At 43.5% G+C, this 26,503-nt stretch overlaps 1 protein-coding gene across 2 annotated transcripts in view; it reads right to left on the reverse strand.

Annotated features, from left to right (window-relative positions):
* SNAP23 (synaptosome associated protein 23) overlaps nucleotides 1-26,130 on the reverse strand; it is a 43,562-nt gene extending 17,432 nt beyond the window's left edge. For both annotated transcript variants that reach the window (XM_059704103.1, XM_059704093.1), the window contains exons 1-5: nucleotides 26,014-26,130; nucleotides 4,655-4,758; nucleotides 2,704-2,745; nucleotides 2,233-2,281; nucleotides 240-357 (exon numbers count right to left, since the gene is read on the reverse strand). In XM_059704103.1, the coding sequence (XP_059560086.1) occupies nucleotides 240-357; nucleotides 2,233-2,281; nucleotides 2,704-2,745; nucleotides 4,655-4,711 (266 nt within the window). In that variant the 5' untranslated portion in view covers nucleotides 4,712-4,758; nucleotides 26,014-26,130. The remainder of the gene's footprint in view (nucleotides 1-239; nucleotides 358-2,232; nucleotides 2,282-2,703; nucleotides 2,746-4,654; nucleotides 4,759-26,013) is intronic.
* Nucleotides 26,131-26,503: the final 373 nt, after the last annotated feature.

Below are 26,503 nucleotides of genomic sequence, written 5' to 3' on the forward strand. Positions count from 1 at the left end.
CTTGATCCAAGAATTGATTAAATTTAAGCCATGGTTTTCAGTGAATCTGCCCATTTACATGAAAAGCTTGATCTGCCTGAGGGAGAAATAGCTTAAGTTTATCTAACAAATTTCCTGATTTAGGCCCAGTCACACTTCATTACCTTCTTTGGGGATCGGGGGACGGGTGCGGGGAGGGGAGAGAGTGGGAATGCTCTTACTTTAAATTATTTTTAAAAGATCCTGGTTTATCAACTCACCTATTACATGGGCAGACGCAAAGACCACAGCACTTGTTGAGTTCTGTTAAAGTCTTCTCTGCCTCTTTCATGTCTTTATTTATTTGATCCATGCCTTCTTCTATGCGGTTTAGTTGTTCTAAGAATAAATTGTGGAAGTTACATTCATAATGCTAACTATTATTATAAAACAGCAAACTTCAACCTTTAATCCAACAATAACACACCATAGTGACTGTATTAGTGCCAGGAGGTTTTACATACTGTCCAACATTAAAGCAATCTTTCACATACTAATCCTGAGGCACCTGGACTCTTACTAGGGATAGATCTGTTCTAAAGAAATCTGTATATTGCCGAAACCGGTTTGGCTCAGTGGATAGAGCGTCACCCTGCGGACTAAAGGGTCCCAGGTTCGATTCCGGTCAAGGGCATGTACCTGGGTTGCGGGCACATCCCCAGTGGGAGATGTGCAGGAGGCGGCTGATCGATGTTTCTCTCTCATCGATGTTTCTAACTCTCTATCTCTCTCCCTTCCTCTCTGTAAAAAATCAATAAAATATATTTAAAAAAAAAAAAAAAAAAAAAGAAATCTGTATAATAAGAGCATGTAAGGATTTATTTAGAGATCACCCCTGCAACCAAATTAAGTGTACTGTGGCCAGACCAGATCTCCAGCATTTCTATCATTGAATAGGTTCAACACCTGTGGGCTGTCATAAGACTAGTAAAAACTAGACCAGAGGATTCAAGGCCAATTCAAATGGAATGTTTCCAAGCTCACTAGAATCTAGACCTACTTAAGAACTTGATTTCTGCTGAAACCGGTTTGGCTCAGTGGATAGAGCATCGGCCTGCGGACTGAAAGGTCCCAGGTTCGATTCCGGCCAAGGGCATATGCCTGGGTTGCAGGCACATCCCCAGTAGGAGATGTACAGGAGGCAGCTGATCGATGTTTCTCTCTCATCGATGTTTCTAACTCTCTATCTCTCTCCCTTCCTCTCTGTAAAAAAAATCAATAAAATATATTTAAAAAAAAAAAAAAGAACTTGATTTCTGAAGATGCAAAAATATCACAATGTCTAATGTATATAATATAATGCACAGGATAAGTCCTACTACCAAACAAATGACTGGTATACAACTCGACATTGTTGTCCCTACCTCCAATCTATAATAATAAAAGGGTAATATGCTGATTAGACCAGATAGCCAAACGACCTTCCAGACATCATTCTGGACGTCCTTCCGGACGAAGCCGCTGCGGCGGGGGCAGAGGCTAAGGCGGTTAGGGGCAATCAGGCAGGCAAGTGAGCAGTTAGGGACGATCAGGCAGGCAGGTAAGTGGTTAGGGGCGATCAGGCAGGGAGGTGAGTGGTTAGGGGCGATCAGACAGGCATGCAGAGTGGTTAGGGGCGATCAAGCAGGCAGGCAGAGCGGTTAGGGGTGATCAGGCAGGCAGGGAGAGTGGTTAGGGGTGATCAGAAAGAGCGGTTAGGGGCGATCAGGCAAGTAGTCAAGCAGTTAGGAGCGATCAGGCAGGCAGGCAGAGCGGTTAGGGGCGATCAGGCAGGCAGGTGAGCAGTTAGGGTCGATCAGGCAGAGCGGTTAAAGGCAATCAGGCAGGCATGCGAGTGGTTAGGGGTGCTGAGGCAGGCAGGCTAGTGGTTAGGGGCAATGAGGCAGGCTGGCAGAGTGGTTAGGGGTGATCAGACAAGCAGGCAGGTGAGGAGCCAGCAGTCCCAGATTGCGAGAGGGATGTCTGAGGAGTCCTGGATTGCGAGAAGGTGCAGGCCAGGCTGAGGGACCCCCCCACCCCATGCACCAATTCCATGCACTGGGCCTCTAGTTAGTAATAAACATAATATAATTCAAATCAGAAGAAAGAAGTAAACACTCTTATCTTACAAAAGGAAAGCACTCCCAAAGACTTAATTTTATATATGGCTGATTTGAAAGGGCTTTCTGACATCATAAATCAAATCAAAAGTTTCTGCCAATAACTTCAACTCACCCCCTTGTTCATCCAGCATAGTGATGGTCTTGATTCCCGCATCCTGAGACTAAAAGAAGGAAAAATAGCTGATAGCACAACAAAACTTAGCAAAAATCACAGACACAAAAACTGTAAGGCCTGACAAATAACAGGAGAGAATCATTTAGAAACTTAAGTTCTTAGAGGAGTATAACCAGAGAAAATTAATATCTCCAAACCAACATACTTTAACATACTACCACCCTCCCCTCAAATAATTAAATCACAAACTCATGGTACACTGATCTTCACTGTCATATTCCAATACTGTCAATGGGGGGGAAGTCCCGTTAGTGCATGGTTTGACAATGATTTCATCAACTGCTGGTGTCAAATAATGAAGCTTACTGATACAACGCCCTTAACTCTTAATACCAATTCCAGCTTGTGATATTAGGATCCCTCCTACATAGTATCTGTATTTAACTTAATAATTAAACACTTTCTTACCTCAATGGCTAAACCCAGGATTCTCCTTGTACTTTCCAGAGACTAGGAAAAAAATAAGAATTTTATCATTCTCAAACATGTACAAAAAAGGAAAAATCTGATCACAGGACATATTCATGATGCTACTCTATTTTTAAAGATTACCCCCACACACAATAGAATACTATGCAGCTGTAAAAAAGGATCTTTTATCCTTTGAGATGGCATGGAGGAACCTGGAGAGTATTATGCTAAGTGAAATAAGCCAATCACAGAAAAACAAATATCAATGATCTCACTTACATGTGGAATCTAATGAATAAAATAAATTGATGAACAAAATAGATCCAGAGACATTGAACCATGCAACAGACTGGTGTATTTCAGAGGGAAGGGGGGGAGGGGAGAGGGATTAAACAAAGAAATTATATGCATATGCATAACCCATGGACAGACTAAATAGTGAAGCAAAGGCCTAGGGAGTGGGTGGGAGCAGGTCAAGGGGTGGGGGGAGGGGATATCTGTAATATTTTCAATAATAAAGATAAATTAAAAATAAATAAAGAAAAAATGTTGTCAGCACATCAATTCCTCCCTTAAAACAGGGGTGGGGAATGTCCAGCCCTCAGGCCATATAAGACCTGTGAAATCATTCGGTCTGGCCCTGCCAAGGCATTATGGGTAAGTTAATTAAATGTTTGACCAAATATAGCAGGCTCATTTTTAAGTTGATAATTTTGTATGGCCCACAAATGGTATTATAAATATCCAAATGGCCCTTGGCAGAAAAAAGGTTTCCCACCCCTGCATTAAAACAACCAAACAAAAAGTTGAAAACTTCCTACCAGGTACTCATTAAGAAAAAATATGAAGGGTGAAGTTAATGGAATTTATAAAATTTTTAAAAAATATATCTTATTGATTTTTTACAGAGAAGAAGGGAGAGGGATAGAGAATTAGAAACATTGATGAGAGAGAAACATTGATCAGCTGCCTCCTGTACACCTCCTACTGGGGATATGCCTGCAACCAAGGTACATGCCCTTGACCGGAATCGAACCTGGGACCCTTCAGTCCGCAGGTCGATGCTCCATCCACTGAGCCAAAACAGTTAGGGCAAGGATTTATAAAATTTTAATGTAAGCAGGAACCTAAGTATATTGCACAGATATCAGAAAGTTCTGTTAAAATTAACCGTCAGAATTCCTCAAGTCTACAGTATATTTGATTTAAGTAACTGTTAGGTAATAATTACCTAAAAAATAATCATATAAACTGTTTTCATTTACTGTATTTAGTTTTTTGGTAAAATGAAAAAATAAGGAGCTAGTAATGGCACTGTAGGGCAAATGCATTCTTTGATATAAAGGGACTTGGAAGAGGCCAAAATGGTCTTCTAAAGAAGTCCTCTCATCCCTCCACTGTGAACACTACAAGAAAATTAATTATAGGGGAACCTCGGTTTTTGAACTTAATTTATCCCAGAAGCTGTTCAAAAACCGAATCATTTTTTCCCATTAGAAATAATGTAAATTGAATTAATCTGTTCCAGACCCCCAGTGATTCCCTGTTTTAACCTTTCTCATATACAGAACATGTCTACTGTACTATTTAATCTATAAATAAACACTTTAAAAACAAAAAGGACATGAAATGTAAATGAAAATTTAACAAAAAGGAAAGTAAATGTACAGTAAAAAGTGAAAATTTTACAATAATTATAAGCAGCAACAAAAGCAAAACAAAAAAAAAACAATACAAAAATATTCACGGCACAATATCTTAAGATTTTAACAGCGGTAAATTGACTCATATTTGCGCATTCTCTCCTTTGTTTGTCACCTGAGAGATACAGGACTTATCGTACAGGTATCAGCATAAAAGGATTGTCAGGTTAAGAAGTGAATTGTTCGAGATGGGAGAAGTCCGAGAAACAAGGTTTTACTGTGCTTATTCCAAGTAAAACATTTACCTCATCAGTAACCTGGTGAGCCCTCAACTGAATTTCTTCTGATGACAGATTATCCATGATGAATTAAAACTCCTGATAGGCACAGAAACGGAAATGTAGATACTCTGTAAGAATAAGAATACAAAAAACAAATTTGTTTGACCAAAATGTGGACTTTGGAATTTAAGATATTTACCTTGAAAAAAGGATAAAAGGGCCTATCTCACAGGTGAAGAAACTAAAACAGAGAGGATTAATGGATGCTTAAATGCTAGTTAGTACCAGAGGTGAACCTAAAACTAGTGAAGTGCTGTTTCTAATAGGAAAGTGGTCCCTCTACTTTGAGAAGGAAGGTATTACTAGAACACAAGCTTTAAACACTTAAAATAAATTTGCGGTTATACAATGTTCATTATACAATGTTTGAATATGAAAAAGCAGTAAGGTGAAGAAGGCTAGGTTAGGCAGTGTTCCATCAGTAATATAACAAAATTCAAAGTCATGTGCCTGAAGAACACATTCTAAATATGCTAGTTGTCCAGGCTACTCATTAGAGAAAATAAAATATTTTCATTCTTAAAAAGAAGAGGGTAATCCTATATAACAAAAGCCTAATATGCAAACTGTCCCCTCGACCAGGAGTTCGACCAGGGGGCTGGGCCACCAGTGGTGGTGGTGGCATGTGCTAGGTGGGGGGGAGGGGGAGAAGGAAGGTGCCCAGGCCAGCAGCTGATCGGTGCACAAATTTCATGCACTGGGCCTCCAGTCTTGATATAAGAGCCCAGAAAAGAACTAAGGTTTTTATTAACAGTAGACCCACACTTTCCAATTACTATATTGTTTGCTGTTTTAGTGAAGTCATTAAGTAGCGGAACAATTATTCTCTTATACACAGTAACTCATAAAGAGGTCTCATAGACATTCAAACTAAAAACATAATTAGTTGTTATTGAGTACTACTGTTATGTATGTGGAGCCCTATCCTATATAATAAAGAGGGAATATGCAAATTGACCATCACTCCACCACAAAGATGGCATAGCCCACAGCAGAGGCCGAGTTGCTGTAACAAGCCTTAACAAGCAATCAGCAGGGACCTGAGGCTGCGCCCTCCCCGCCCCTGTGGGGCTTGACAGGGAACCTCAGACCGCACCTCCCCCACCCTGGTGCCAGGCCGGGGGGACCTCAGGCCATGGCCCCTGCCCAACAGGGCTTGATGGGAGACCTGAGGCCATGTCCCCCACCTGGCGGGGCTTGATGGGGGACCTCAAGGTGTGACCCCTGTCGCAGTGCTGGGCCAGGGGACCTCCGGCTGCTCCCCTTGCCCCGACGCCAGGCCAGGGAACGTCAAGCTGCACCCCCCACCTGGCGGGGCTTGATGGGGGACCTCAGGCTGCGCCCTCCACCCTGGCACCAGGCCAGAGGACCTCAGGCCATGCCCCCTGTCCAGCGGGGCTTGATGGGGAACCTCAGGCCATGACCCCCGCCCCGGCACATGGCCAGGGGACCTGAGGCTGCGACCCCCACCCGGTGGGGCTTGATGGGGGACCTCAAGGTGCGCCTCCATCCCCGGTGCTGGGCCAGGGAACCTCAGGCTGCTCCCCCAGCTCTGGAGGCAGACTGGGGGACCTCAGGCCATGCCCCCCGCCTGGCAGGGCTTAACGGGGGACCTCAAGGTGTGCCCCCTTGCCCCAGTGCTGGGCCGGGGGACCTCAGGCTGCTCCCCTTGCCCCAGGCCAGGGGACCTCATGCCATACCCCCTTCCCAGCAGGGATCGGCAGGGGACCTCAGGCCACACACCCCAAACAATGGGGCTTGACAGGGGATCTCAGGCCGTTTTTTCCCCCACCCGGCAGGGCTTGACAGGGGACCTCAAGGCATGCCCCCCACCCCGGCCCGGGCTGGGGGACCTCAGGCTGTGCCCCTGCCCCGACACTGGGCCAGGGGACCTGAGGCTGCACCCCCCTGCCCAGCAGGGCTTGACAAGGGTGGGACCAGCCAGGTCTGGATCTAGCCCAATGGGGGAGGGGGGACGGCCAGGTCTAGGTCTCATGCAATTTTGAGGCACATGTGGGTGGGCGGGGACTTGACTCTGGGTCCCATGGTGCATCCCAGATTCTGATAGGAGGAAGATTTTCATATACATTTTACTAATTTTTTTTCATCTCTGACACTTCTATTATAGAGAAAGGGCAAATAGCAATATTAAAATATTTCCTCTAATTTCCTTTTAATATGCACGAATTTTGTGCACCAGGCCACTAGTGGGGTAATAAGCAACGTGTGACAGATCTAGGCTGTTTTCTGTCTTACTTTTTTATTTAAGGAGAGGAAGGCAGAGGGAGAGAGAAACATCCATCAGCTGCCTCCCATACTGTACATGCTGATGCAATCTGAGTAAGTGCCAGGACAGGAATCGAACTCACGACCCTTCGGAGCACAGGCTGATGTTCCAACCACTGAGAAACACTGGCCAGGGCTAGGTTGTTTACTTTTCATTTGCTAGCTTTGTATTTTTGAAAACTAATTTTACGAAAACTCTTTCAATGACACAGATAAATCTGGCTCACATTCTGGATTTGCCCCCGGGGACATCTGGCAATGTCTACAGACAGTTTTTTGGGTGTGTTTTGTTTTGTTTAAAGATTTTTCAATTGATTTTTAGAAAGAGAGGGAGAGAGAGAGAAACATTGATCAGTTGCCTCCCGCATACCCACTAAAGGAGATCAAGCTCACAACCAAGGCATACGCCCTGACTGGGAATTGAACTGGCAACCTTTCAGTGCACAGGACGATGCCCAATCAACTGAGCCACACTAGCCAAGGCTAGAGTCAGGTTTTTTGATTGTCACAAGCTTGGTTGAGGGTAGTGTTACTGGCATCTAGTTGAGAGGCCAGGGATGCTGCTACCAGTAAATATCCTATAATGCTCCACAACAAAGAATTATCTGGCCCAAAATATCAAAATGCTGAGGTTGAGAAATCCTGCCATGGAGTACACGCACTGATAAACAGGGAACCTAGGTAATGTACTAGACTGAACTCTTGTGTTATATCTTTGTATCTCTAATACCTAACAGGATCTGACAGTTGTAAATGTGTGCTGAATGAACAAATAAGTAGAAAAACAAGGTGTACTCTCAAAGTATTTTAATGGATTTTAGAAAAAAAGCTACAACAAGTAATAGTATCACAAAGCCTGCAAATAACCACTAGAACAACAAACCAAAAACTGCCATTACATGTATATGGTCTGGAATGGCCTGCTGGTCACATACAAATCTTTTTAGTCCCATTCATAGCTAACCAACATTTTAAGTAGAATAGTCTTTGGTAAAACAAAAAGTGAGATTACTACATTCCCAGCATAGGAATGTTTAAAATTCTGTCATAGCTCTTTGGTGTTTTTAAGGTCTAATTCAGATTTTTAAAAATTATTTTCTTTTTAAAATATGTTTATTGATTTCAGAGAGGAAAGGAGAGGGAGAGAGATATAGAAGCATGGATGTTGAGAGAGAATCATCGATCAGCTGCCTCCTGGATTCCCCCCTACTGGGGATTGAGCCTGTAACCTGGGCATGTACCCTGACCAGGCATTGAACCATGACCTCCTGGTTCACAGGTGGATGCTCAACCACTGAGCAACACCAGCCAGGATAATTAAGATTTTGAGCCTTGCTTAAAGCTGTTAATCCTCATGAAAAATAATGTTATCATTAATTATTATTGCAAAAAGATGAAAATTTAATTTTATACCTTGCTTGCCATAGCATGACTGTAGTTCTGGCAAAAGTTTCACATTCTAAGACATGGAGGACTTTTTAAAAAATTCTTTATTGTTTAAAGTATTACATATAGTAATACATATGTCTCCTTTTCCCCCCATTGACCTCTCCCCGCCACCTCCATCCCCCAGCACATGCCCTCACCGCCTTAGTGTCTGTGTCCATTGGTTATGCTTATATGCATGCATACAAGTCCTTTCGTTGATCTCTTACCTGCCCCCCAACCACAGGCCCCATCCTACTCCCCTGCATTCCCTCTGAAGTTTGACAGTCTGTTCGATGCTTCTCGTCTCTGCAACTATTTTTGTTCATCAGTTTATGTTATACATTATATTCACAAATGATATATATCATGTGATATCTATCTTTCTCCGACTGGCTTATTTCACTTAGCATAATGCTCTCTATGTCCATCCATGCTGTTGCGAATGGTAAGAGTTCTTTCTTTTTTACAGCAGCATAGTATTCCATTATGTAGATGTACCAGTTTTTTAATCCATTCATCTGCTGATGGGCACTTAGGCTGTTTCCAAATCTTAGCTATTGCAAATTGTGCTGCTATGAACACAGAGATGCATATATCCTTTCTGATTGGTGTTTCTGATTTCTTAGGATATATTCCTAGAAGTGGGATTACTAGGTCAAATGGGAGTTCCATTTTAAAATGTTTGAGGAAACTCCATACTGTTCTCCACAGTGGCTGCACCAGTCTGCATTCCCACCAGCAGTGCACAAGGGTTCCTTTTTCTCCACATCCTCACCAGCACTAGTTGTTTGTTGATTTGTTGATAGCCATTCTGACAGGTATGAGATGGTACCTCATTGTTGTTTTGATTTGTATCTCTCGGATGATTAGTGACTTTGAGCATGTTTTCATATGTCTCTTGGCCTTCTGTATGTCCACTTTCGAAAAGTGTCTTTTTAGGTTCTTTGCCCAATTTTTTGATTGGATTGTTTATCTTCCTTTTGTTAATATGTATGAGTTCCCTATAAATTTTGGAGATTAGACCCTTATAGGAGATAACATTGGCAAATACGTTCTACCATGCAGTAGACTTTCTTGTTGTTTTGTGTATATAGCAAAGGTGGAGATTTATTGAAGAACAAGTACAGACTCCCACGTGGGGAGGGGGAAAGAGTCCCCTTGTTTTGTTGATGGTTTCTTTTGCTGTGCAGAAGCTTTTTATTTTGATGTAGTCCAATTTGTTTATTTTCTCCTTAGTTTCCATTGTCCTAGGAGCTGTATTGCTAAAGATATTGCTATGACATATGTCTGATATTTTGCTGCCTATGGATTCTTCTAAGATTTTTATGGTTTCCCATCTTACGTTTAAATCACATAAGAGGACTTTCTTGAATTATGAACTGATTGTTCATTAGATATAATCATAAATGGAACCACATGCTTTAGTACTTTGCTAATTCTTTATGAGCTTTTGGCTTTATCACAAACAGGCTAATGCTATACTTTCTCTTTGTTAAACTTTTGTAGTTATAATTATGAAAAGAAAAAAAGTTGCTTTTGTACCCTCTTATCTCAGTTTTTGTAACCTTTCCTTTCTGTAATATCCCCATCTCCTGTCCAGGTAGCTTCTGCCTTCTCCATCACTTCCTAGAGCCCCAACAAGATACCTTTCAAAGCCTGCCCTTCCCAGGCAGTCTGCTCTAAAATTATCTATCCCTCTCAAAGCCCAACAAAGCAGAAAGTGATAAGAAGAGTAATACACACTAATCAATTAGTGCCTGGAAATGACACTTTAGCCAGGTTTTCTGATACAGTATCCTATGAGTATAAAGTCCTTTTGGGAGTGAGAAAGTCCAGATCTCTCAAATTGTATGACTTTGTAATTCTATTCTTAGAGGTGATACTTGCCAATTACAAGTCAATACTTGCTATTTTCCTATTTAAAAAGAGCAAAACAGCATGTAGGTTCATAAAGAAGCTTGAATGCAAAACTGACCTCTGCCAAACTTGAAGATTCCAAGAGTCCTGCTTTCTAAATATCCTCCTATAAAATAGAGCTAATATGCTAATTAGACCAAACAGCAGAACAACCTTCCGGATGAAGCCGGGGCTGCAAGGGCTGAGCCCCTTGCACGAATTTCATGCATTGGGTCTCTAGTATCTATATATATAAAGAGCCAGGGGCCATTGCAACCGAACGGTCAATGGAATAGGCTGAGTGGGGCGACAAGGCCACCAGGGGCGTTATTGAGGGACGGCCAAACGAATGAACACCAGGCTGCATGGGGCGACCAGGCTGCATGGGGCGTTAGTGAGGGACGACCAAACGACTGAGCAGCAGGCTATGTGGGGTGACCAGGCCAGCAGGGGCGTTAGTGAGGGACAATCAAACGACAGAGCAGCAGGCTGCATGGGGTGACCAGGCCAACAGGGGGCGCAGTTGGTGGCAACCAGGCCGGCAGAGGGGGGCAGTAAGGGGCGACCAGGCCAACAGAGGGGGACAGTGAGGGGCGACAGGCTGACAGGGGGGGCAGTTGGGGGCAACCAGGCTGGCAGAGGGGGGCAGAGGGGCAACCAGGCAGCACGGGGGTGCAGTTAAGGGCGACCAGGCCAGCAGAGGAGGGCCGTGAGGAGCGACCAGGCTGGCAGGGAGGCAGCTGGGGGTGACCAGGCCTGCAGGGGGGGGGGCGGTAGGGGCGATCAGGCAGGCAGGCAGGTGAGCAGTTAGGAGCCAGTGGTCCCGGATTGTGAGAGGGATGTCCGACTGCCAGTTTAGGCCCAATCGGGCCTAAAGCGGCAGTCGGACATCCCCTGAGAAGTCCCGGATTGGAGAGGATGCAGGTTGAGCTGAGGGGACCTTCTCCCCCTGTGCACAAATTTCATGCACCAGGCCTCTAGTTTAAATATAAGCATATGTAGCTGAGAGGTGGATGTGAACAGTCACTACTGGCACAACAGGGATATCTGGAAGAACACACCCTTTCAGTGAACTCAAATGTGCTTCCTAGTACTTTTTTCCTTCCCTGAGCAGATGACACACAAGACAAGAAACAGACTGTAAAGTTCTCACATGTCTGGCAGGCTGACATTAGGACACAGGCTTCCTAAGACTTTTTTACTTTGGATTCTTGAGGATGTTGCACTCATGATTGTAGTAAACTAGAGGCCTGATGCACGAAATCTGTGCAAGGGGCTTGGCCTTAGCAGCCCCGGCTTCCTCTGGAAGGTCGTCCGGAAGATCGTTGGGCTGTCTGGTCTAATGAGCATATTATGCTTTTATTATTATAGACTAAGGCCCGGTGCACAAAAATTTGTGCACTCGGGGGGGAGGGGGGTCCCTCAGCCCGGCCTGTGCCCTCTTGCAGTCTGGGACCCCTCGGGAGATAACGACCTGCTGGCTTAGGCCTGCTCCCGGGTGGCAGACGGCAGGCCTAATCCCTAGGTGCAGCCCCTGGTCAAGCTCAGAGCAGGGCCAATTGGGGAGTTGGGGCACCGCCCCCTGTCATGCACAGAGCAGGGCAGATTGGGAGGTTGCGATGCCACCCTCAGTCACGCTCAGGGTAGGGCCTATTGGGGGGTTGGGGCACCGCCCCCTGTCACACTCAAGGCAGGGTCGATGGGGAGGTTGCGGCACCACCCCGTCATGCACAGAGCAGGGCCGATCAGGGGGTTGGGGAGCTCCACCCTGTCACGCACAGAGCAGAGCAGGGCCTATCAGGGGGTTGGGGAGCTCCCCGCTGTCATGCACAGAGCAGGGCCGATCAGGGGGTTGGGGAGCTCCCCCCTGTCACGCACAGAGCAGAGCAGATCAGGGGGTTGGGGCACCACCCTCTATCACCCACAGAGCAGGGCCGATCAGGGGGTTGGGGCGCCACCACTATCACACTCAGGGCAGGGCCGATGGGGAGGTTATGGCTCTACCCCGTCACACACAGAGCAGGGCCCGTGGGGTGGGGGGGTTGGGGCACCGCACCCTGTCACACACAGAGCCGCAGGGTGATCAGGGGATTGGGGAGCTCCCCCCTATCAGAAACAGAGCAGGGCCGATCAGGGGGTTGGGGCGCCTTCCCCTGTCAGGAACAGAGCAGGGCTGATAGGGAGGTTGTGGCCCCACCCCCTGTCACACACAGAGCCACAGGGCGATCAGGGGGTTTGTCATGCTGATCCCGGTGCCGGGAGGCATATTACCCTTTTACTATATAGAATAGAGGCCTGGTGCATGGGTGGGGGCTGGCTGGTTTGCCCTGAAGGGTGTCCCGGATCAGGGTGGAGGTCCCCACTGGGGTGCCTGGCCAGCCTGGATGAGGGGATGATGGCTGTTTGCAGCTGGTCACACACCCTTCAGGGTGGGGATCCCCACTGGGGTGCCTGGCCAGCCTGGATGAGGGGATGATGGCTGTTTGCAGCTGGTCACACACCCTTCAGGGTGGGGGTCCCCACTGGGGTGCCTGGGCAGTCTGGGTGAGGGGCTGAGGGCTGTTTTCAGGCTGGGACTGAAGCTCCCAACTGCTCCTTTTATTCTTTTTTTTTTTTTTTTTTTTATTCTGAGCCAGCTTTAGCTGTGAGGCTCCAGCTCTTAGGCCTCCGCTCCTGAAAGCAGGTATCTGGTTTGTTTAGGTTCTACAATCGAAACTCTGTATCAACTCCAGGTCTGAGATCCCGGCTAGCTGAAACCTGGTTTCTGGGGTTTTGTTTAGCTTCTATTTTTGTAACTATGTTTCAAACTGCCAGCTCAGAGGCCTGCAGTGGCAGGCAGGGAACGAGTCCTCCGTCACTGAAGCAAGCAAGCCTCATGTTAGTTTCAAGCTGCCTGGCTGCTGGCCGCCATCTTGGCTGGCAGTTAATTTGCATACCGCCCTGATTAGCCAATGGGAAGGGTAGCGGTAGTATGCCAATTACCATGTTTCTCTTTTATTAGATAGGATGGGAGTAAGAGATAAAGCAGAATTGTAAGGGGAAGGACAAAAGGAAACAAAGAATACTCCACAGGCTCTTATTAGCCTTTACTAAACTCCTCAGAAGTGTCGGGGAGGTTACGACCCAGAATTAGCTATATAGCTTTACTCATATTTATTATTATCTCCAGTAGTTTTTCTCATGGAGTCAGGAAAGGGCTATCCAGAATGCTGAAGTAAAGAGAATTAGGGGAGGGAGTGGAGAGGGGAAATGAAACATCACTTGACACAAAGATCCTATTAAACTCACTTTTTTTCCTTAGATATAAACTAATAGATTAAATATCTGAGTTATTTTTCCAATGCTTGAGGAATGTAACACACTATGCTAACCATGTGCCTTTGAGAGAAAAATAAATTTTTTTCAGCGTTTTTACATCTTTTTTCTAAAATATATTTTATTGGGTTTTTTTTTTTTACAGAGAGGAAGGGAGAGGGATAGAGAGTTAGAAACATCAATGAGAGAGAAACATCTATCAGCTGCCTACTGCACACCCCCAACTAGGGATGTGCCTGCAACCAAGGTACATGCCCTTGACCAGAATCAAACCTGGAACCCTTCAGTCCGCAGGCTGACACTCTATCCACTGAGCCAAACCAGTTAGGGCAAGTTTTTACATCTTATCTCCTTTACTATGATCTATTTGGACTTACTAGACGACTTTTAATTTATCCTTAATTTATTTTCTATTATAAACCTTGAGGGGAGTGAGGAGGAAGAAATGTTCATTGAGTACCTACTATATGTCAGGTACTCTACAAAGTATTTATATAGTACTAGGGGCCCGGTGCATGAAATTCGTGCACTGGGTGGCAGAGGGGAGTGTTCCTCAGCCCAGCCTGCCCCCTCTCACATACTGGGAGCCCTCAGGCATTGACCCCCATCACCCTCCAATCGCAGGATCGGCCCCTTGCCCAGGCCTGACGCCTCTGGCTGAGGCGTCCGGCCTGGGCAGCGGGGACCCACAGATGCAGCGGCCCCGCGATCGTGGGCTTCGCTTTAGGCCCAGGCAAGGGACCCCCAGCTCCTGGGACTGCCAGCTTCGACCTTGCCCAGCTCCCATCGCTGGCTCCACCCCTACTTCCTGCTATCACTGGCCAGGGTGGAAAAGGCACCTGATTCTCCGATCATGGCTGGGGGGCAGGGCCAAGGCGGCCCCAGGGCCGCCTTGGCCCTGCCCCCCAGCTCTTAGCTCCCCCCTGGGTTTCTGATCACTGTCAGTGGCAGGGGGCTTCTCCCTGCTTTCCCTTTCGCCTCCCTGCATTGTGCCTAAATATGCAAATTAATCACCATCTTGTTGGCAGTTAACTGCCAATCTTAGTTGGCAGTTAATTTGCATATAGCCCTGATTAGCCAATGAAAAGGGTAGCTCGTACGCCAATTACCATTTTTCTCTTTTATTAGTGTTGATATCATTATCTCTGTTATGCCACTTTATAGATGGGGAAACTAGGGCTCAGTTTAAATAAGTAATTTGCCCAGGGTGACCAAGTCAGCAAAGCACAGACTTAATATTCAAACTTGCATCTACTCTGAAACCAAGGATAGTTTATGGTCTGGTAAAAAGTCTTACTGTTTGATGCACCTACCCTTAACAAATATAAGATGATATAAGAAGTGCTGGATATCCGAAAATAGGCTAGGCACCCTTCCTGATGGAAGACTTGACTTGGGGTGGTGAACAGATAACACACTAAGTATACAGATGACACATTATAGAAATGTACACCTGAAACCTATATAATCTTATTAACTAATGTCACCCCAATAAATTCAATAAAAAATAAACTAAAACCATGAAATCTGATTTCTTCCACAGATTCAAAGACAGTTAAATGTAAGAACTAGAAAGTCCAGGGTAACCAAAGTTTTCAGCTGTTTTATAATAACTTAGACCTGGGAAGAAAGAATACAAACAAAAAAAAAGGGCTTAGAATTTAATCAACAGGAGATCCATATGTCTTCACTGATAAAAATGGACAAAGATCAGGAAATAATGGAGAAAACACTTTAAACCACTATCAATACCACAGTGTTCTGTCCTCCCAAGACCAATATAAGAATGATTTTATAAAATAATCCAGTTTATACTGAAAAGCAAGGATTTTGCATTAAAATATCCTACCAAGTTAGTTTCTTGCCTTATTCCGTTTTATCTTAAAAGAAAAATTAGCCGAAACCGGATGGCTCAGTGGATAGAGCGTCGGCCTGCGGACTGAAGGGTCCCGGGTTCGATTCCGGTCGAGGGCATGTACCTGGGTTGCGGGCACATCCCCAGTAGGAGATGTGCAGGAAGCAGCTGATCGATGTTTCTCTCTCAACGATGTTTCTAACTCTCTATCTCTCTCCCTTCCTCTCTGTAAAAAATCAATAAAATATATTTTTAAAAAAAGAAAAATTAATCACAATATAAGTTGCTCCATGTGTTATACTCATATAGTTTATTACTGTACTCTTAACAGTTTGCTAAAATTTGCAATTCTCAGCCCTGACTAGTTTGGCTCAGTGGATAGAGTGTCAGCCTGCGGACTCAAGGGTCCCAGGTTCGATTCCGGTCAAGGGCATGTACCTTCGTTGCGGGCACATCCCCAGTAGGGAGTGTGCAAGAGGCAGCTGATCGATGTTTCTCTCTCATCGATGTTTCTAACTCTCTATCCCTCTCCCTTCCTCTCTGTAAAAAATCAATAAAATATATTTTTTAAAAAATTTGCAATTCTCTTTGGCATATTTTGATTAGACTTTCATGGTAACCTTCTGTGGAAACAAGTGCAACTTCTGTTCAAAGCAGGATAGGATAGTGGTGAGTAATAGGAGCTCTAGCATTCAAATTCTGGCCCACAATGTATTTGCTGAATAACCTTGGACAGTTAACCTAACTCCACTAAGACCCAATTTTTGCATTTGTAAAATGGAGATCATCTATTTCATGGGCTTTTAAAGTAAACATTTAAAAAGATGATCCATACAAAGTGCTTAACACAGTTCCTGAGGCATGGCTGGTAATCAAGTGTTAGCCATTTTTTTAATATTATTAGGGAAGCAGATAGAAATAGTAGCAACTATTATCGTTTTCTTTCTCCGAAAGTAAAGCAACGATGTTAAATATGAATGACATCTATCTAAATGCCACTGAAAATAATAGATACTTAACATTAACTTCAATCTGTAAGGCTAAATTTGAACATTAAAGTTGATGACACTGTTTAGGCTATACATCTAAACTATTTTCATGCCAGTCATGAGCCTGCACATGTCAAGACAGATATTAAACAGGTTTAATTAAACCAAGTTTCCAGTTGATAGGTACTTATCTAGACTGGTACTCCTGGCTATAATTAATAACTGGGTGCAAGAGAAAGTGAAATCTAAATAAAGCAACATCAAAATCATTATGTACATGTTAGTTAGTATATCTGAAAACACTGAATTGTTTTTAGAGATTTAAAATGGTCATTATACAAGGTTATACACTATTATAGTCTATCAATAAATCTTAATGTTACATATAAAAATATGTATACTTTAAAAACTAAAGGCTCAAAATGTAAACTTGAACTCCAACTTAAATAAGATAGACTAAAAGTGTTTTAAAAAATTTTACAGCCCTAGCTGGTTTTGCTCAGTGGATAATAGAGCCTGCGGACTGAAGGGTCCCAGGTTTGATTTCGGCCAAGGGCACATGCCCAGATTGCTGGCTCGATCCGCAGTAGGGGGTGTGCAGGAGGCAGCCAATCAATGATTCTCTCTCATCATTGATGTTTCTATCTCTCTCCCCCTCTCCCTTCCTCTCTGAAATCAATAAACATATGTAAAAAAATTTTTACAAGTTATTTTTATTTGCCTTATACAATAATGTATTTTCTAAATATTCAAAAAACACTTAATTACCTTTAATGTTAGAAAAATTATAAACATACACTGGTTTTCTACACAGGTTTCAGAATACTCTATGACTTCAGTAGCAGCAAAAGTTATGTAATAACTACAAACCTTTGATTAATAATGGAAAATAGCCAGGAGTGCCAGTTAAAAAGAACAATTGTTTCCTTGTTTACAAGGAAGAAAACTTGGACTCTTTTCTCTTTTAAAAAGATGGAAAAGGGAAAAAAAAGAAAAGTATGTTTTCAGAATTCCAAGAAGTTATTGTAAACACAGACTGTACTTGGATCTTAATGAAGAATGGTATTACGTTTATTTCCTTCTTAAAACTTATTTATTGATTGGAGAGAGAGAGAGAGAGAGAGAGAGAGAGATCAATTTGTTGTTTCACTTATTTATGCATTTGTTGGTTGATTCTTGTAAGTTCCCTGACAGGGGATTAAACCTGCAGCCTTGGTGTATCATATCAGGACAACGCTCTAACCAACTGAGCTACCAGGCCAGGGCAAGTATATTTTTAACATGTTTGCTCTATTCTGTTTTCCAACCACCACTTTTCTTCCTGGAGAAGAAAGGAGGTGAAAAACTCTAAAAGATAAAAAATGTTGCAAGCTCCAAATGACACAATCAGAGCTTATAGTGTTGTTGTTGTTGTTGTTGTTGTTAATCCTTACCAGAGGATATTTTTTCCATAGATTAATTTTTTTATTTTTTAGAGAGAGAGTGGAAAGGAGGGGGAGAGACAGATAGAGAGAGACAAGGATTGGTCGCCTCCTGCAGGGTCACAGCCCTGCAACCAAGGTTGTGCCCTTGACCTGAATCAAACCTACTATCCTTCAGTCGAGGTCTGATGCTCTAACCACTGAGCACCAGCTAGGGCTAGTGTTGTTTCTTGATATTTTCAATTTTTAATATCATCCACTGACTTTCAACAATGAATATATTTAGGTCTTATACCTCCCTCCCTAATTTTTATATTTTTCCTGGCATCACTGACTGGCTGGATGATTAAATTCTTGGTTGGAAATCAGAAATCCTGAAGCAGTGAAGAAACCTGTGGCTATCCCAGTCAAATGTAGATGGCCATAAAAATCCTTCCTTCCAAGAATTTTTTTATTAATCCCAAGGAAACAGGCTTCCATGAAACATCATTGGGAAAATACTAGCCTAAGAAATTTCTGCCTAATTAACTAATCAATTATCTAAGAACAATGTTTCTGTTTAATTCTCATCTCAGAGAATTATCTCTGAAGAGAAATAAACTTCAGAAATCATCTAGTCCAACTTCTTTATGCTAAGAGAAAAAAATGCAACTTTTCTCGCTCTTAGGCTATTTCTATAATACACAATCCTTACTGGTCATGGGAAAGGATGGCGGTTGAGGGCCTTCTTGGAACAGACTTGATAGTAGCTGAGAAAGAGAAAGCAGTTGTTTGCAAGGGCCTGTGGTCTTAAGAAGGCAAGTCATATCAGAGCCCAACTGAAGAGGGAAATTATAGACAAGGGCTGTCAGGAGACAATGTGGTGAAAACTACAGTCTAGCTATGGTGACCTCCCCAAAAGAGTTGAAACTCATTTATTCTAATGCAGTGGCATTAGGAAGGTTTATTCTCAACCTTCCTAATGCCGCGACCCTTTAATACAGTTCCTCATGTTGTGGTGACCCCCAATTTCATTGTTACAAATTAAACATAATTAAAGCATAGTAATTAATCACAAAAACAATATGTAATTATATATGTTTTCCGATGGTCTTAGGCAATCCCTGTGAAAGGGTCCTTCGACCTCCAAAGGGGTCGCGACTCACAGGTTGAGAACCGCTGCTCTCATGGATGAAAAGCAATGAGGAGTCAGTAGCCTGCCCAGTCTTGTAGGTTTGGCAAAAAGGAACTCTAGTCCTAAAATATATTCCTCTTAATTAATTCCAAGTATCTTTCACACATCTGCTATCAGTAAGGGAACATATTTTGATGTCAAGAAAACTACCCTTGTTTCTTTTTTTTTTTTTTAAACATTTGTATTGATTTTTTACAGAGAGGAAGGGAGACGGATAGAGAGTCAGAAACATCGATGAGAGAGAAGCATCGACCAGCTGCCTCCTGCACACCCGCCACTGGGGATTTGCCCGCAACCAAGGTACATGCCCTTGACCGGAATCGAACCTGGGACCCTTCAGTCCGCAAGCCGACACTCCATCCACTGAGCCAAACCGGTTAGGGCTACCCTTGTTTCTTTTAAAATAGGTATTTTATGATACATTGTAATTAGGATACAGAAAATAAAGCACACTTTTCCACTGTGTCCAAATATATAGTTTTCCTTTTCATTTTTTTCAGTTTTCTTAGTTGTTTCATGAACATAAATGCTGCCTCTCTACTGGACTAAAATCTTTTTAGCCTAAGGCTACGACCATCTGAACTACTGTCAAGGGCTAGTTGGGTTGAATATGATTTTAGTTATTAATTCTCCTGTGACTAAGCTTGCTACTTCTGGCTAAGATGAGATAATTTAATAAATCGTGTTGAGTGAGCATCACGTAGTGGCTAATAACACAAATTCTGATAAGACTGTGAATTCATCTTAGCTCTCATACCCAGGCAGTTTACTTAACCTATTCAACTATCAGTTTCCTCATTTGTTAACAGTTCTACCTCCCTGGGTTGTTTCAGAAATAAAATTAGTTAATGTATACAAAGTGCTTAGTACAGTGCCTAGCAATAACAATTATTAATGAACTGAGCTTTTATATATTAATGTTATTTGTTATGTTCTCTATCTGCAGTAACTGACTCCTGGTATCAAAATATTTGAGAAGCTAACCAGAAGGTTCTAGGTAAACTTAGAATCAGAGCCAAAATACTTTCAGACAGAGAAAGCCTTGTCAATCATGCCTACCTCACACTTGGTATCTCATGCTGTCAGTTATTAGGTGCCATTCTAGGCACCTAAGGAAGTACAAGTATATGCACAATACACCTAAGCACTCTTTCTTGAAGACTCTAGAGATGAATAATGGAAAATAAAGGGAAGGAGTGGAAGAAAGGATTAAGGAGAACAAAGTAGAAATTCAGATATGGGCCATTACTGGGTAAAATAATTTAGTTTATTTTTAGGAATATATTTTTGCTCTTAGATTCCATTTTTAACATTAAACGTTAAAAATGTTTATACAGCCCTAACCGGTTTGGCTCAGTGGATAGAGCGTCAGCCTGCGGACTGAAGGGTCCCGGGTTCGATTCCAGTCAAGGGCATGTACCTTGGTTGTGGGCACATCCCCAGCGGGGTGTGTGCAGGAGGCAGCTGATCGGTGTTTCTCTCATAGCGGTGTTTCTGATTCTCTATCCCTCTCCCTTCCTCTCTGTAAAAATCAATAAAATATATATTTTTTAAATGTTTATACATAGCCCTAACCAGTTTTGCTCAGTGGATAGAGCATCGGTCTACAGACTGAAGGGTTGGTCCTAGGTTTGATTCCAGTCAAGTGCACATGCCTGGCTTGCGGGCTTGATACCCTGTGTGGGGCGTGTAGGAGGCAGCTGATCAATGATTCTCTCTCATCACTGATGTTTCTATCTCTCTCTCCCTCTCCCTTCCTCTCTGAAATCAACAAAAATATATTTTTTAAAAAAGACTGGAGTGAAATTTAAAAAAAAAATGTTTACACATAAAGAAGGAAGGAAGGGCCCTAGCTGGTTTTGCTCAGTGGATAGAGCATTGGCCTGGGGACTAACGGGTCCTGGGTTCGTTTCCAGTCAAGGGCACATGCCTGGGTTATGGGCTCAATCCCCAGGAAGGGGTGTGTAGGAGGCAGCCAACCAATGATTCCCTATCATCATTGATGTTTCTATTTCTCTCTTCCTCTCTGAAAAATATTTTTTTAAAAAAAAGGAAGGAAAGAGGGGAGAAAGGAAAAATGTCCACCCAATTACTCAAAAAGTACAGTTGCAGAGAATTCCAAAATATTCTAAATACTCTGGGTTAGGCCAAAAAGAATCCATGCTCAAGTTAGGAAATTTAATTCTTCCTAAAGGCATTAGATAAGAGTCTTATTTATGCTAAAGCTAGCTTCCCCTTTTTACTTCCTCTTTCCTTTTAACTTCCTTTTACAGAAACAACTTTAACTATTCTTATGTACAGGCCCCAAAACAATGTACATGTAAGCACACCACTAATCAGATCTATTAAATATCTTGGTTTCAAACAGCACTGAAGCACATGATTCAAACACATGATTGTATACTGCCGAGTGAGAAAGTACCACCAACAAACATGAACCAAAAAGACCAAAATTACACGTCAGTTTTACAGAAACACCTATTATAACTTAATCGCTTGATGTCAAGACCTAGTTTTTAAATCCTGCTCAACCTTGGAACTTCCACACTTTTAATCTAGATGTGATTATAATCAAGTAATTTATTATATTGACCCTGTCTAAAAAATGGCTGTGAGAACAGAAAAAGAATGCTTTATATGAAAGATAAGGAGGCTCAAGGAATGCAGCATTTGTCCTAGCCCAGCGTGTGCAAGAGGCAACTAATTGGTGTTTCTCTTTCACATCAATGTTTCTCTCATCTCCCCCTCTCCCTTCCTTTCTCTCTAAAATCAATAAAACATGAGAGAGAGAGAGAGAGAGAGAGAGAGAGAGAGAGAGAGAGAGAGAGAATAGGGCATTCATCTTCTAGGGAAGGAAATACAATCTGGCAAACATAAATATGATATCTGCCAGGAAGATACCAAGTGTGAGGTGGGGATGACTGGCAAGGCTTCACCTTGCCAGAATGAAATATTCACCCAAACTATCTAAAATTTTGGCTCTGATTCCAAGTTCACCTAGAAGCTTTCTGGTTAGGTTCTCAAATATTCCGATACCAGGATTCAGATGCCACAGATGAAAGTATAAGAATTCAGGTCCCTGGAAAAGAATATCCCCCTCACAGTAGATTAAAGGAGTGGCATTCTCATTTAAACAAAAGGCAATGCAGTGTAGTGATTAAGCGCCCAATATTTGGAGGCATAGTGGTTTCAAATCCTGACTATTGCTTACTTCTCTGTGATTCAGTTTTCTCATTAAATGAGAATATAATGCTTACATCAAATGTTGTTATAAGGACTGAGCTAATTCATGCAAAGCATTTGGTTGTCATGTATTACAAAATAAAACTAGTCAAGTTTTTCATAATAATTATTAAACATCTATCATGATTATGATTTGGGAATGAAAACCAAGCAAGCACGATCAACTCGAAAGAAATTGTGGTTTCAGACTATCAAAGAAGTGCCACAATGTAAGGCACCAATAGTCCTGCAAGAATTTAACATACATACAAGGGTAGGGTGGCTTTAAAAGGCAGGCAGGAGACAGGTTGTGAAGGGCTTTGCATACTATACCAAAAAGTTTGGATTTTATTTTATAAGCATCAAGGGTCCATATAAAGGTAATCTCAATTGTCAAAACATTACTAAAATAAATTTAAAACAAACTTTAAATCCAAGTTACAGAACTCACAAAACCAACAAGATGAGGGAATTCCATAAAACTATGGTGATCAGTAATTTAAATATTTTAGTAGCAACACAACCTAAATTAAAGTCAAATCCAAAATATCAGTGAATTTATTTTTTTTTAATATATTTTATTGATTTTTACAGAGAGGAAGGGAGAGAGATAGAGAGAGTTAGAAACATAGATGAGAGAGAAACATCGATCAGCCGCCTCCTGCACATCTCCCACTGGGGATGTGCCCGCAACCCAGGCACATGCCCTTGACCGGAATCAAACCCGGGACCCTTCAGTCCGCAGGCCGACGCTCTATCCACCGAGCCAAACTGGTTTTGGCATAAATATCAGTGAATTTAAATGAGTGGAAATAAAACACCACCTTCACCTCCAATATTACACAGTACATGCTGTTTCCCGGCTCCACAATTCTCTTCCTCCAATTGTTGGAGGCACTGTGACCTGTTTCAAGCCACTCTCCACAACAAGGAAAATACCAGTCCTTGTCATCTACTCCTCTGTCAATCTACAGACCCAAAAACAAAATATGGCACTGGAGTAAAAAATTCAGCACTCTTGGATGCAAGCAACATCATATATTATAAATGCTTACTTATCTATACATATAAAAGCCTAAGCGACCATTACGACCGGATGACCGCTCCATTGGTCAACCGGTCACTATGACGACACACTGACCACCAGGGCGCAGATGCTCAACACAGGAGCTGCCCCCTGGTGGTCAGTGCGCTCCCACAGCCAACCTCCCGCAGCTGGCCAACCTCCCACGATCTCTCCCCCCAGCCAGCCAGCCCCGATCGGCCCCACTGGGGACTGGGCGACACAGCCCCCAATCGGCCCCATTGGGGACTAGGTGACACAGCCCCCAGTTGGCCCCGATCACCGGCCAGACCAAGGGACCGAATGCATGCATGAATTTGTGCACCAGGGCTCTAGTATATACATAATGCAGAATACAAATAGAGTTAAAAAATAGGTTTCCAGAATGTTTAAGACATAGAAACCAAAGGAGAAAAAGAAAGCGTCTTAGTCAGAAGAAAGAAAAAGAAAAAAAAAAAGGCAGTTGATTTCACAAAATCTCAGAGTAACTATCCTTTTGCTATTCTAATATACTTTCACCTGGTGAAACCAAATAATTTACTATAACGGTGTCATAATAGTGAAGGCCATCATAGGACTCACAGAACTTTGAAGCCTTACAGCTTAAGTAGTGCAATTTTCACTTTATTTAAAAACTGAATAGATTAGGACCCAAAGCAGTATTTTCCGAAGTACAGAGTGAGAACAAGCTATGGTTTTAGCCATTACATAAGCAACAGTATTTAGTATTTACATATTTACTATAATGTATACCAGAAAAAGGTATACAATACATCAAAAGTATGATTTCATAGATTATCCCTTTGGAAAAGGGTAATGTTTTTTTAAAAGCCCATTAAAAATATGAAGTAAAATAAGAGTTATTCTTCTAAAAGGCAAATTTTAGGATAGTGGTATGTAGTTCATGATAAGTGAGGTACTGACAGCTGTTCCATGAGGAACAGGGCCTGTTTTTTGTTTGTTTGCTTTCTTCTTGTGTTCTGAAAGATTAGAAAATATGTGATCTTGAGTGAGCTTATTACTATGCTTAAGTTCATTTTGAGTAAAATCAACAAATACTAAGACACATACAGAAATTCTACTGTTTACAGGAAAGAGTGCACTATTGTTAAGAAAATAATGGCACGATAAGTTATTCCTATTTTGAAACTAAGATAGCAGTTTCCTAATGCATAGCCACAAGACAAGCACCTGACCAAAAACAAAACAAAACAAACCACCCTAGAAACACTGATAAATATTCAAACTGTAGGTTGATTTATATGATCACTTTATTTACTTACGGTAATGGGGGGAAAGGTGTTTCTCCATATGTGCTAATCCTATCCTATACAATAAAAGGCTAGTATGCAAATCAACCCAACAGCAGAAGGACCGGTCCCTATGACACACACTGACCACCAGGGGGCAGATGCTCAGGAGCTGGGTCCTGGTGGTCGGTGCCCCAGAAACTGGGGCTCATGCAGGGGAGCGCAACAGCAGCAGTCGGACATCCCCAAGGGCTCCTGGACTGTGAGAGGGTGCAGGCCGGGCTGAGGGGACCCCCGTCCAGTGTACGAATTTCATGCACTGGACCTCTAGTATTTACATAAAGGTGTTCTTTCTCACTAACTCTTGCCAAATGAATGAATGACAAGTGATTACTGAATGCCTAGGCATCAATTTTGCTGATGGCAGAAATACTCATTTTAAAAAATGTTTTAATATGAGGTATTTTAAGATTAGATTCCCAAGTGTTCTAGCTAATGATGTCTCATGGATTTCAAATGCGGTTATCTGGGCTGGGCAAGAATGTGGGAGAACCACTTCTATCGGGGTATCTGCGGTATTTTCCTGGGAGATCTGAAAACCAGTCTTCAGGGCACCAGGACAGATGAAGCATCCTTCTTCATTCTTGAAATATCTGCTGCTAAGAAGCTACATTATTTTCACAAGCTTGAGGGCACGCTGTCAGAAGCCGCTCGTGTCCAAACTCCCTTCTCCCAGTCACTCCTCCCCCCTCCACAAGGAGATGACAAGTAGCAAAAGGCAAAATAATATTCCCTTCTCATCTTCTTTTCCCAACCTCAACGTTTTTCGGTTTCCTCTACCCCCGCCGGCCTTTCCTAACACTGTGATGACTAATAACAGTAAAAATGACGAGGTGAAAATAGCACTTTCCAATATTTCCCCCGGCCCCCGACTACTCGAGCCCCGAATTGTAAAATTCGTTTTATCGATCCTTTTTCCCTCCGCGCTTCTGCGGTAAAGCCGCGGAAAGAATGGGCTTTCCTAGAGAGCGTGGACTCTCCAACGCCATGAACCCCAGAGACCTTCAAACAACTAGTTCCAAATTGCTCCCTGTAGGCACCGGACAGGCTACTGACCCGTCCCGGAGCAGCACGGCGGGGATGGGTGGTGAGCGGTGGGGGTGACCTTCGCTTGGTTCAAGGAAGGGTCCAGGGAACCACCATCCCGGCACCCTTCCCCCGCCAGCCCCCCCAGACAGGGTCCCAGCGCCTCGCGTCCCCACTCCGGGCCCGACTTGCCCCAGCCGGGTCGGAACGGCCCCCTCTCTCCTCCCCCAAAGCCCGACCCCATCAACTTTTCCATCGTCACGACATACTTTCTCTTCTTGGGGCTATCTCAATCGTCACCCCGGCCAACTCCCCTAGCCCCACTCCTGGAGACTCACCCAGCAGTTCCGGTCACTCCTCTCAGGGCCGAGGCTGCTCGGACACCACGGACCCGACAGCGGGCTGCGCCCTTTTGCGCCTGCGCGCGCCGGAGTCGCACGCCTGCGCACTTTCCCGGGGCGCGGGCGCGGACACACCCCTGCCGTGGCAGCCAATCCCCGCGCCGGGGGTTTAAATGTCCCTGCCACGCAGGCGGAGAGCTCGGGACTCGCCCGTTAACGGGTGATTGGAGTGCCGCGGGCAGGTGGGACGTGTGCGTGCAGCGAGCGTTTAGTGGGCGCGAACCGTGTGCCAGGCATCATGCGGGCTGGACGCTGAGGGAAAAAGGCGAATGGGATGCCTTCCCTGCCCTCCCAGGGTTTTTTGATCTGTCTAGACTGGGAGATAAGTTATGTAAACAAATTATAGTGGTTAGGATATACTGCGTGGCGTATAGAAAATCCGACCCACCCCTTGGCGCACAATGAACAAAGCGCCTTATTTTTAGGG

This window comes from Myotis daubentonii, chromosome 1 (assembly GCF_963259705.1).
Source record: "Myotis daubentonii chromosome 1, mMyoDau2.1, whole genome shotgun sequence".
Taxonomy (NCBI): Eukaryota; Metazoa; Chordata; class Mammalia; order Chiroptera; family Vespertilionidae; genus Myotis; species Myotis daubentonii.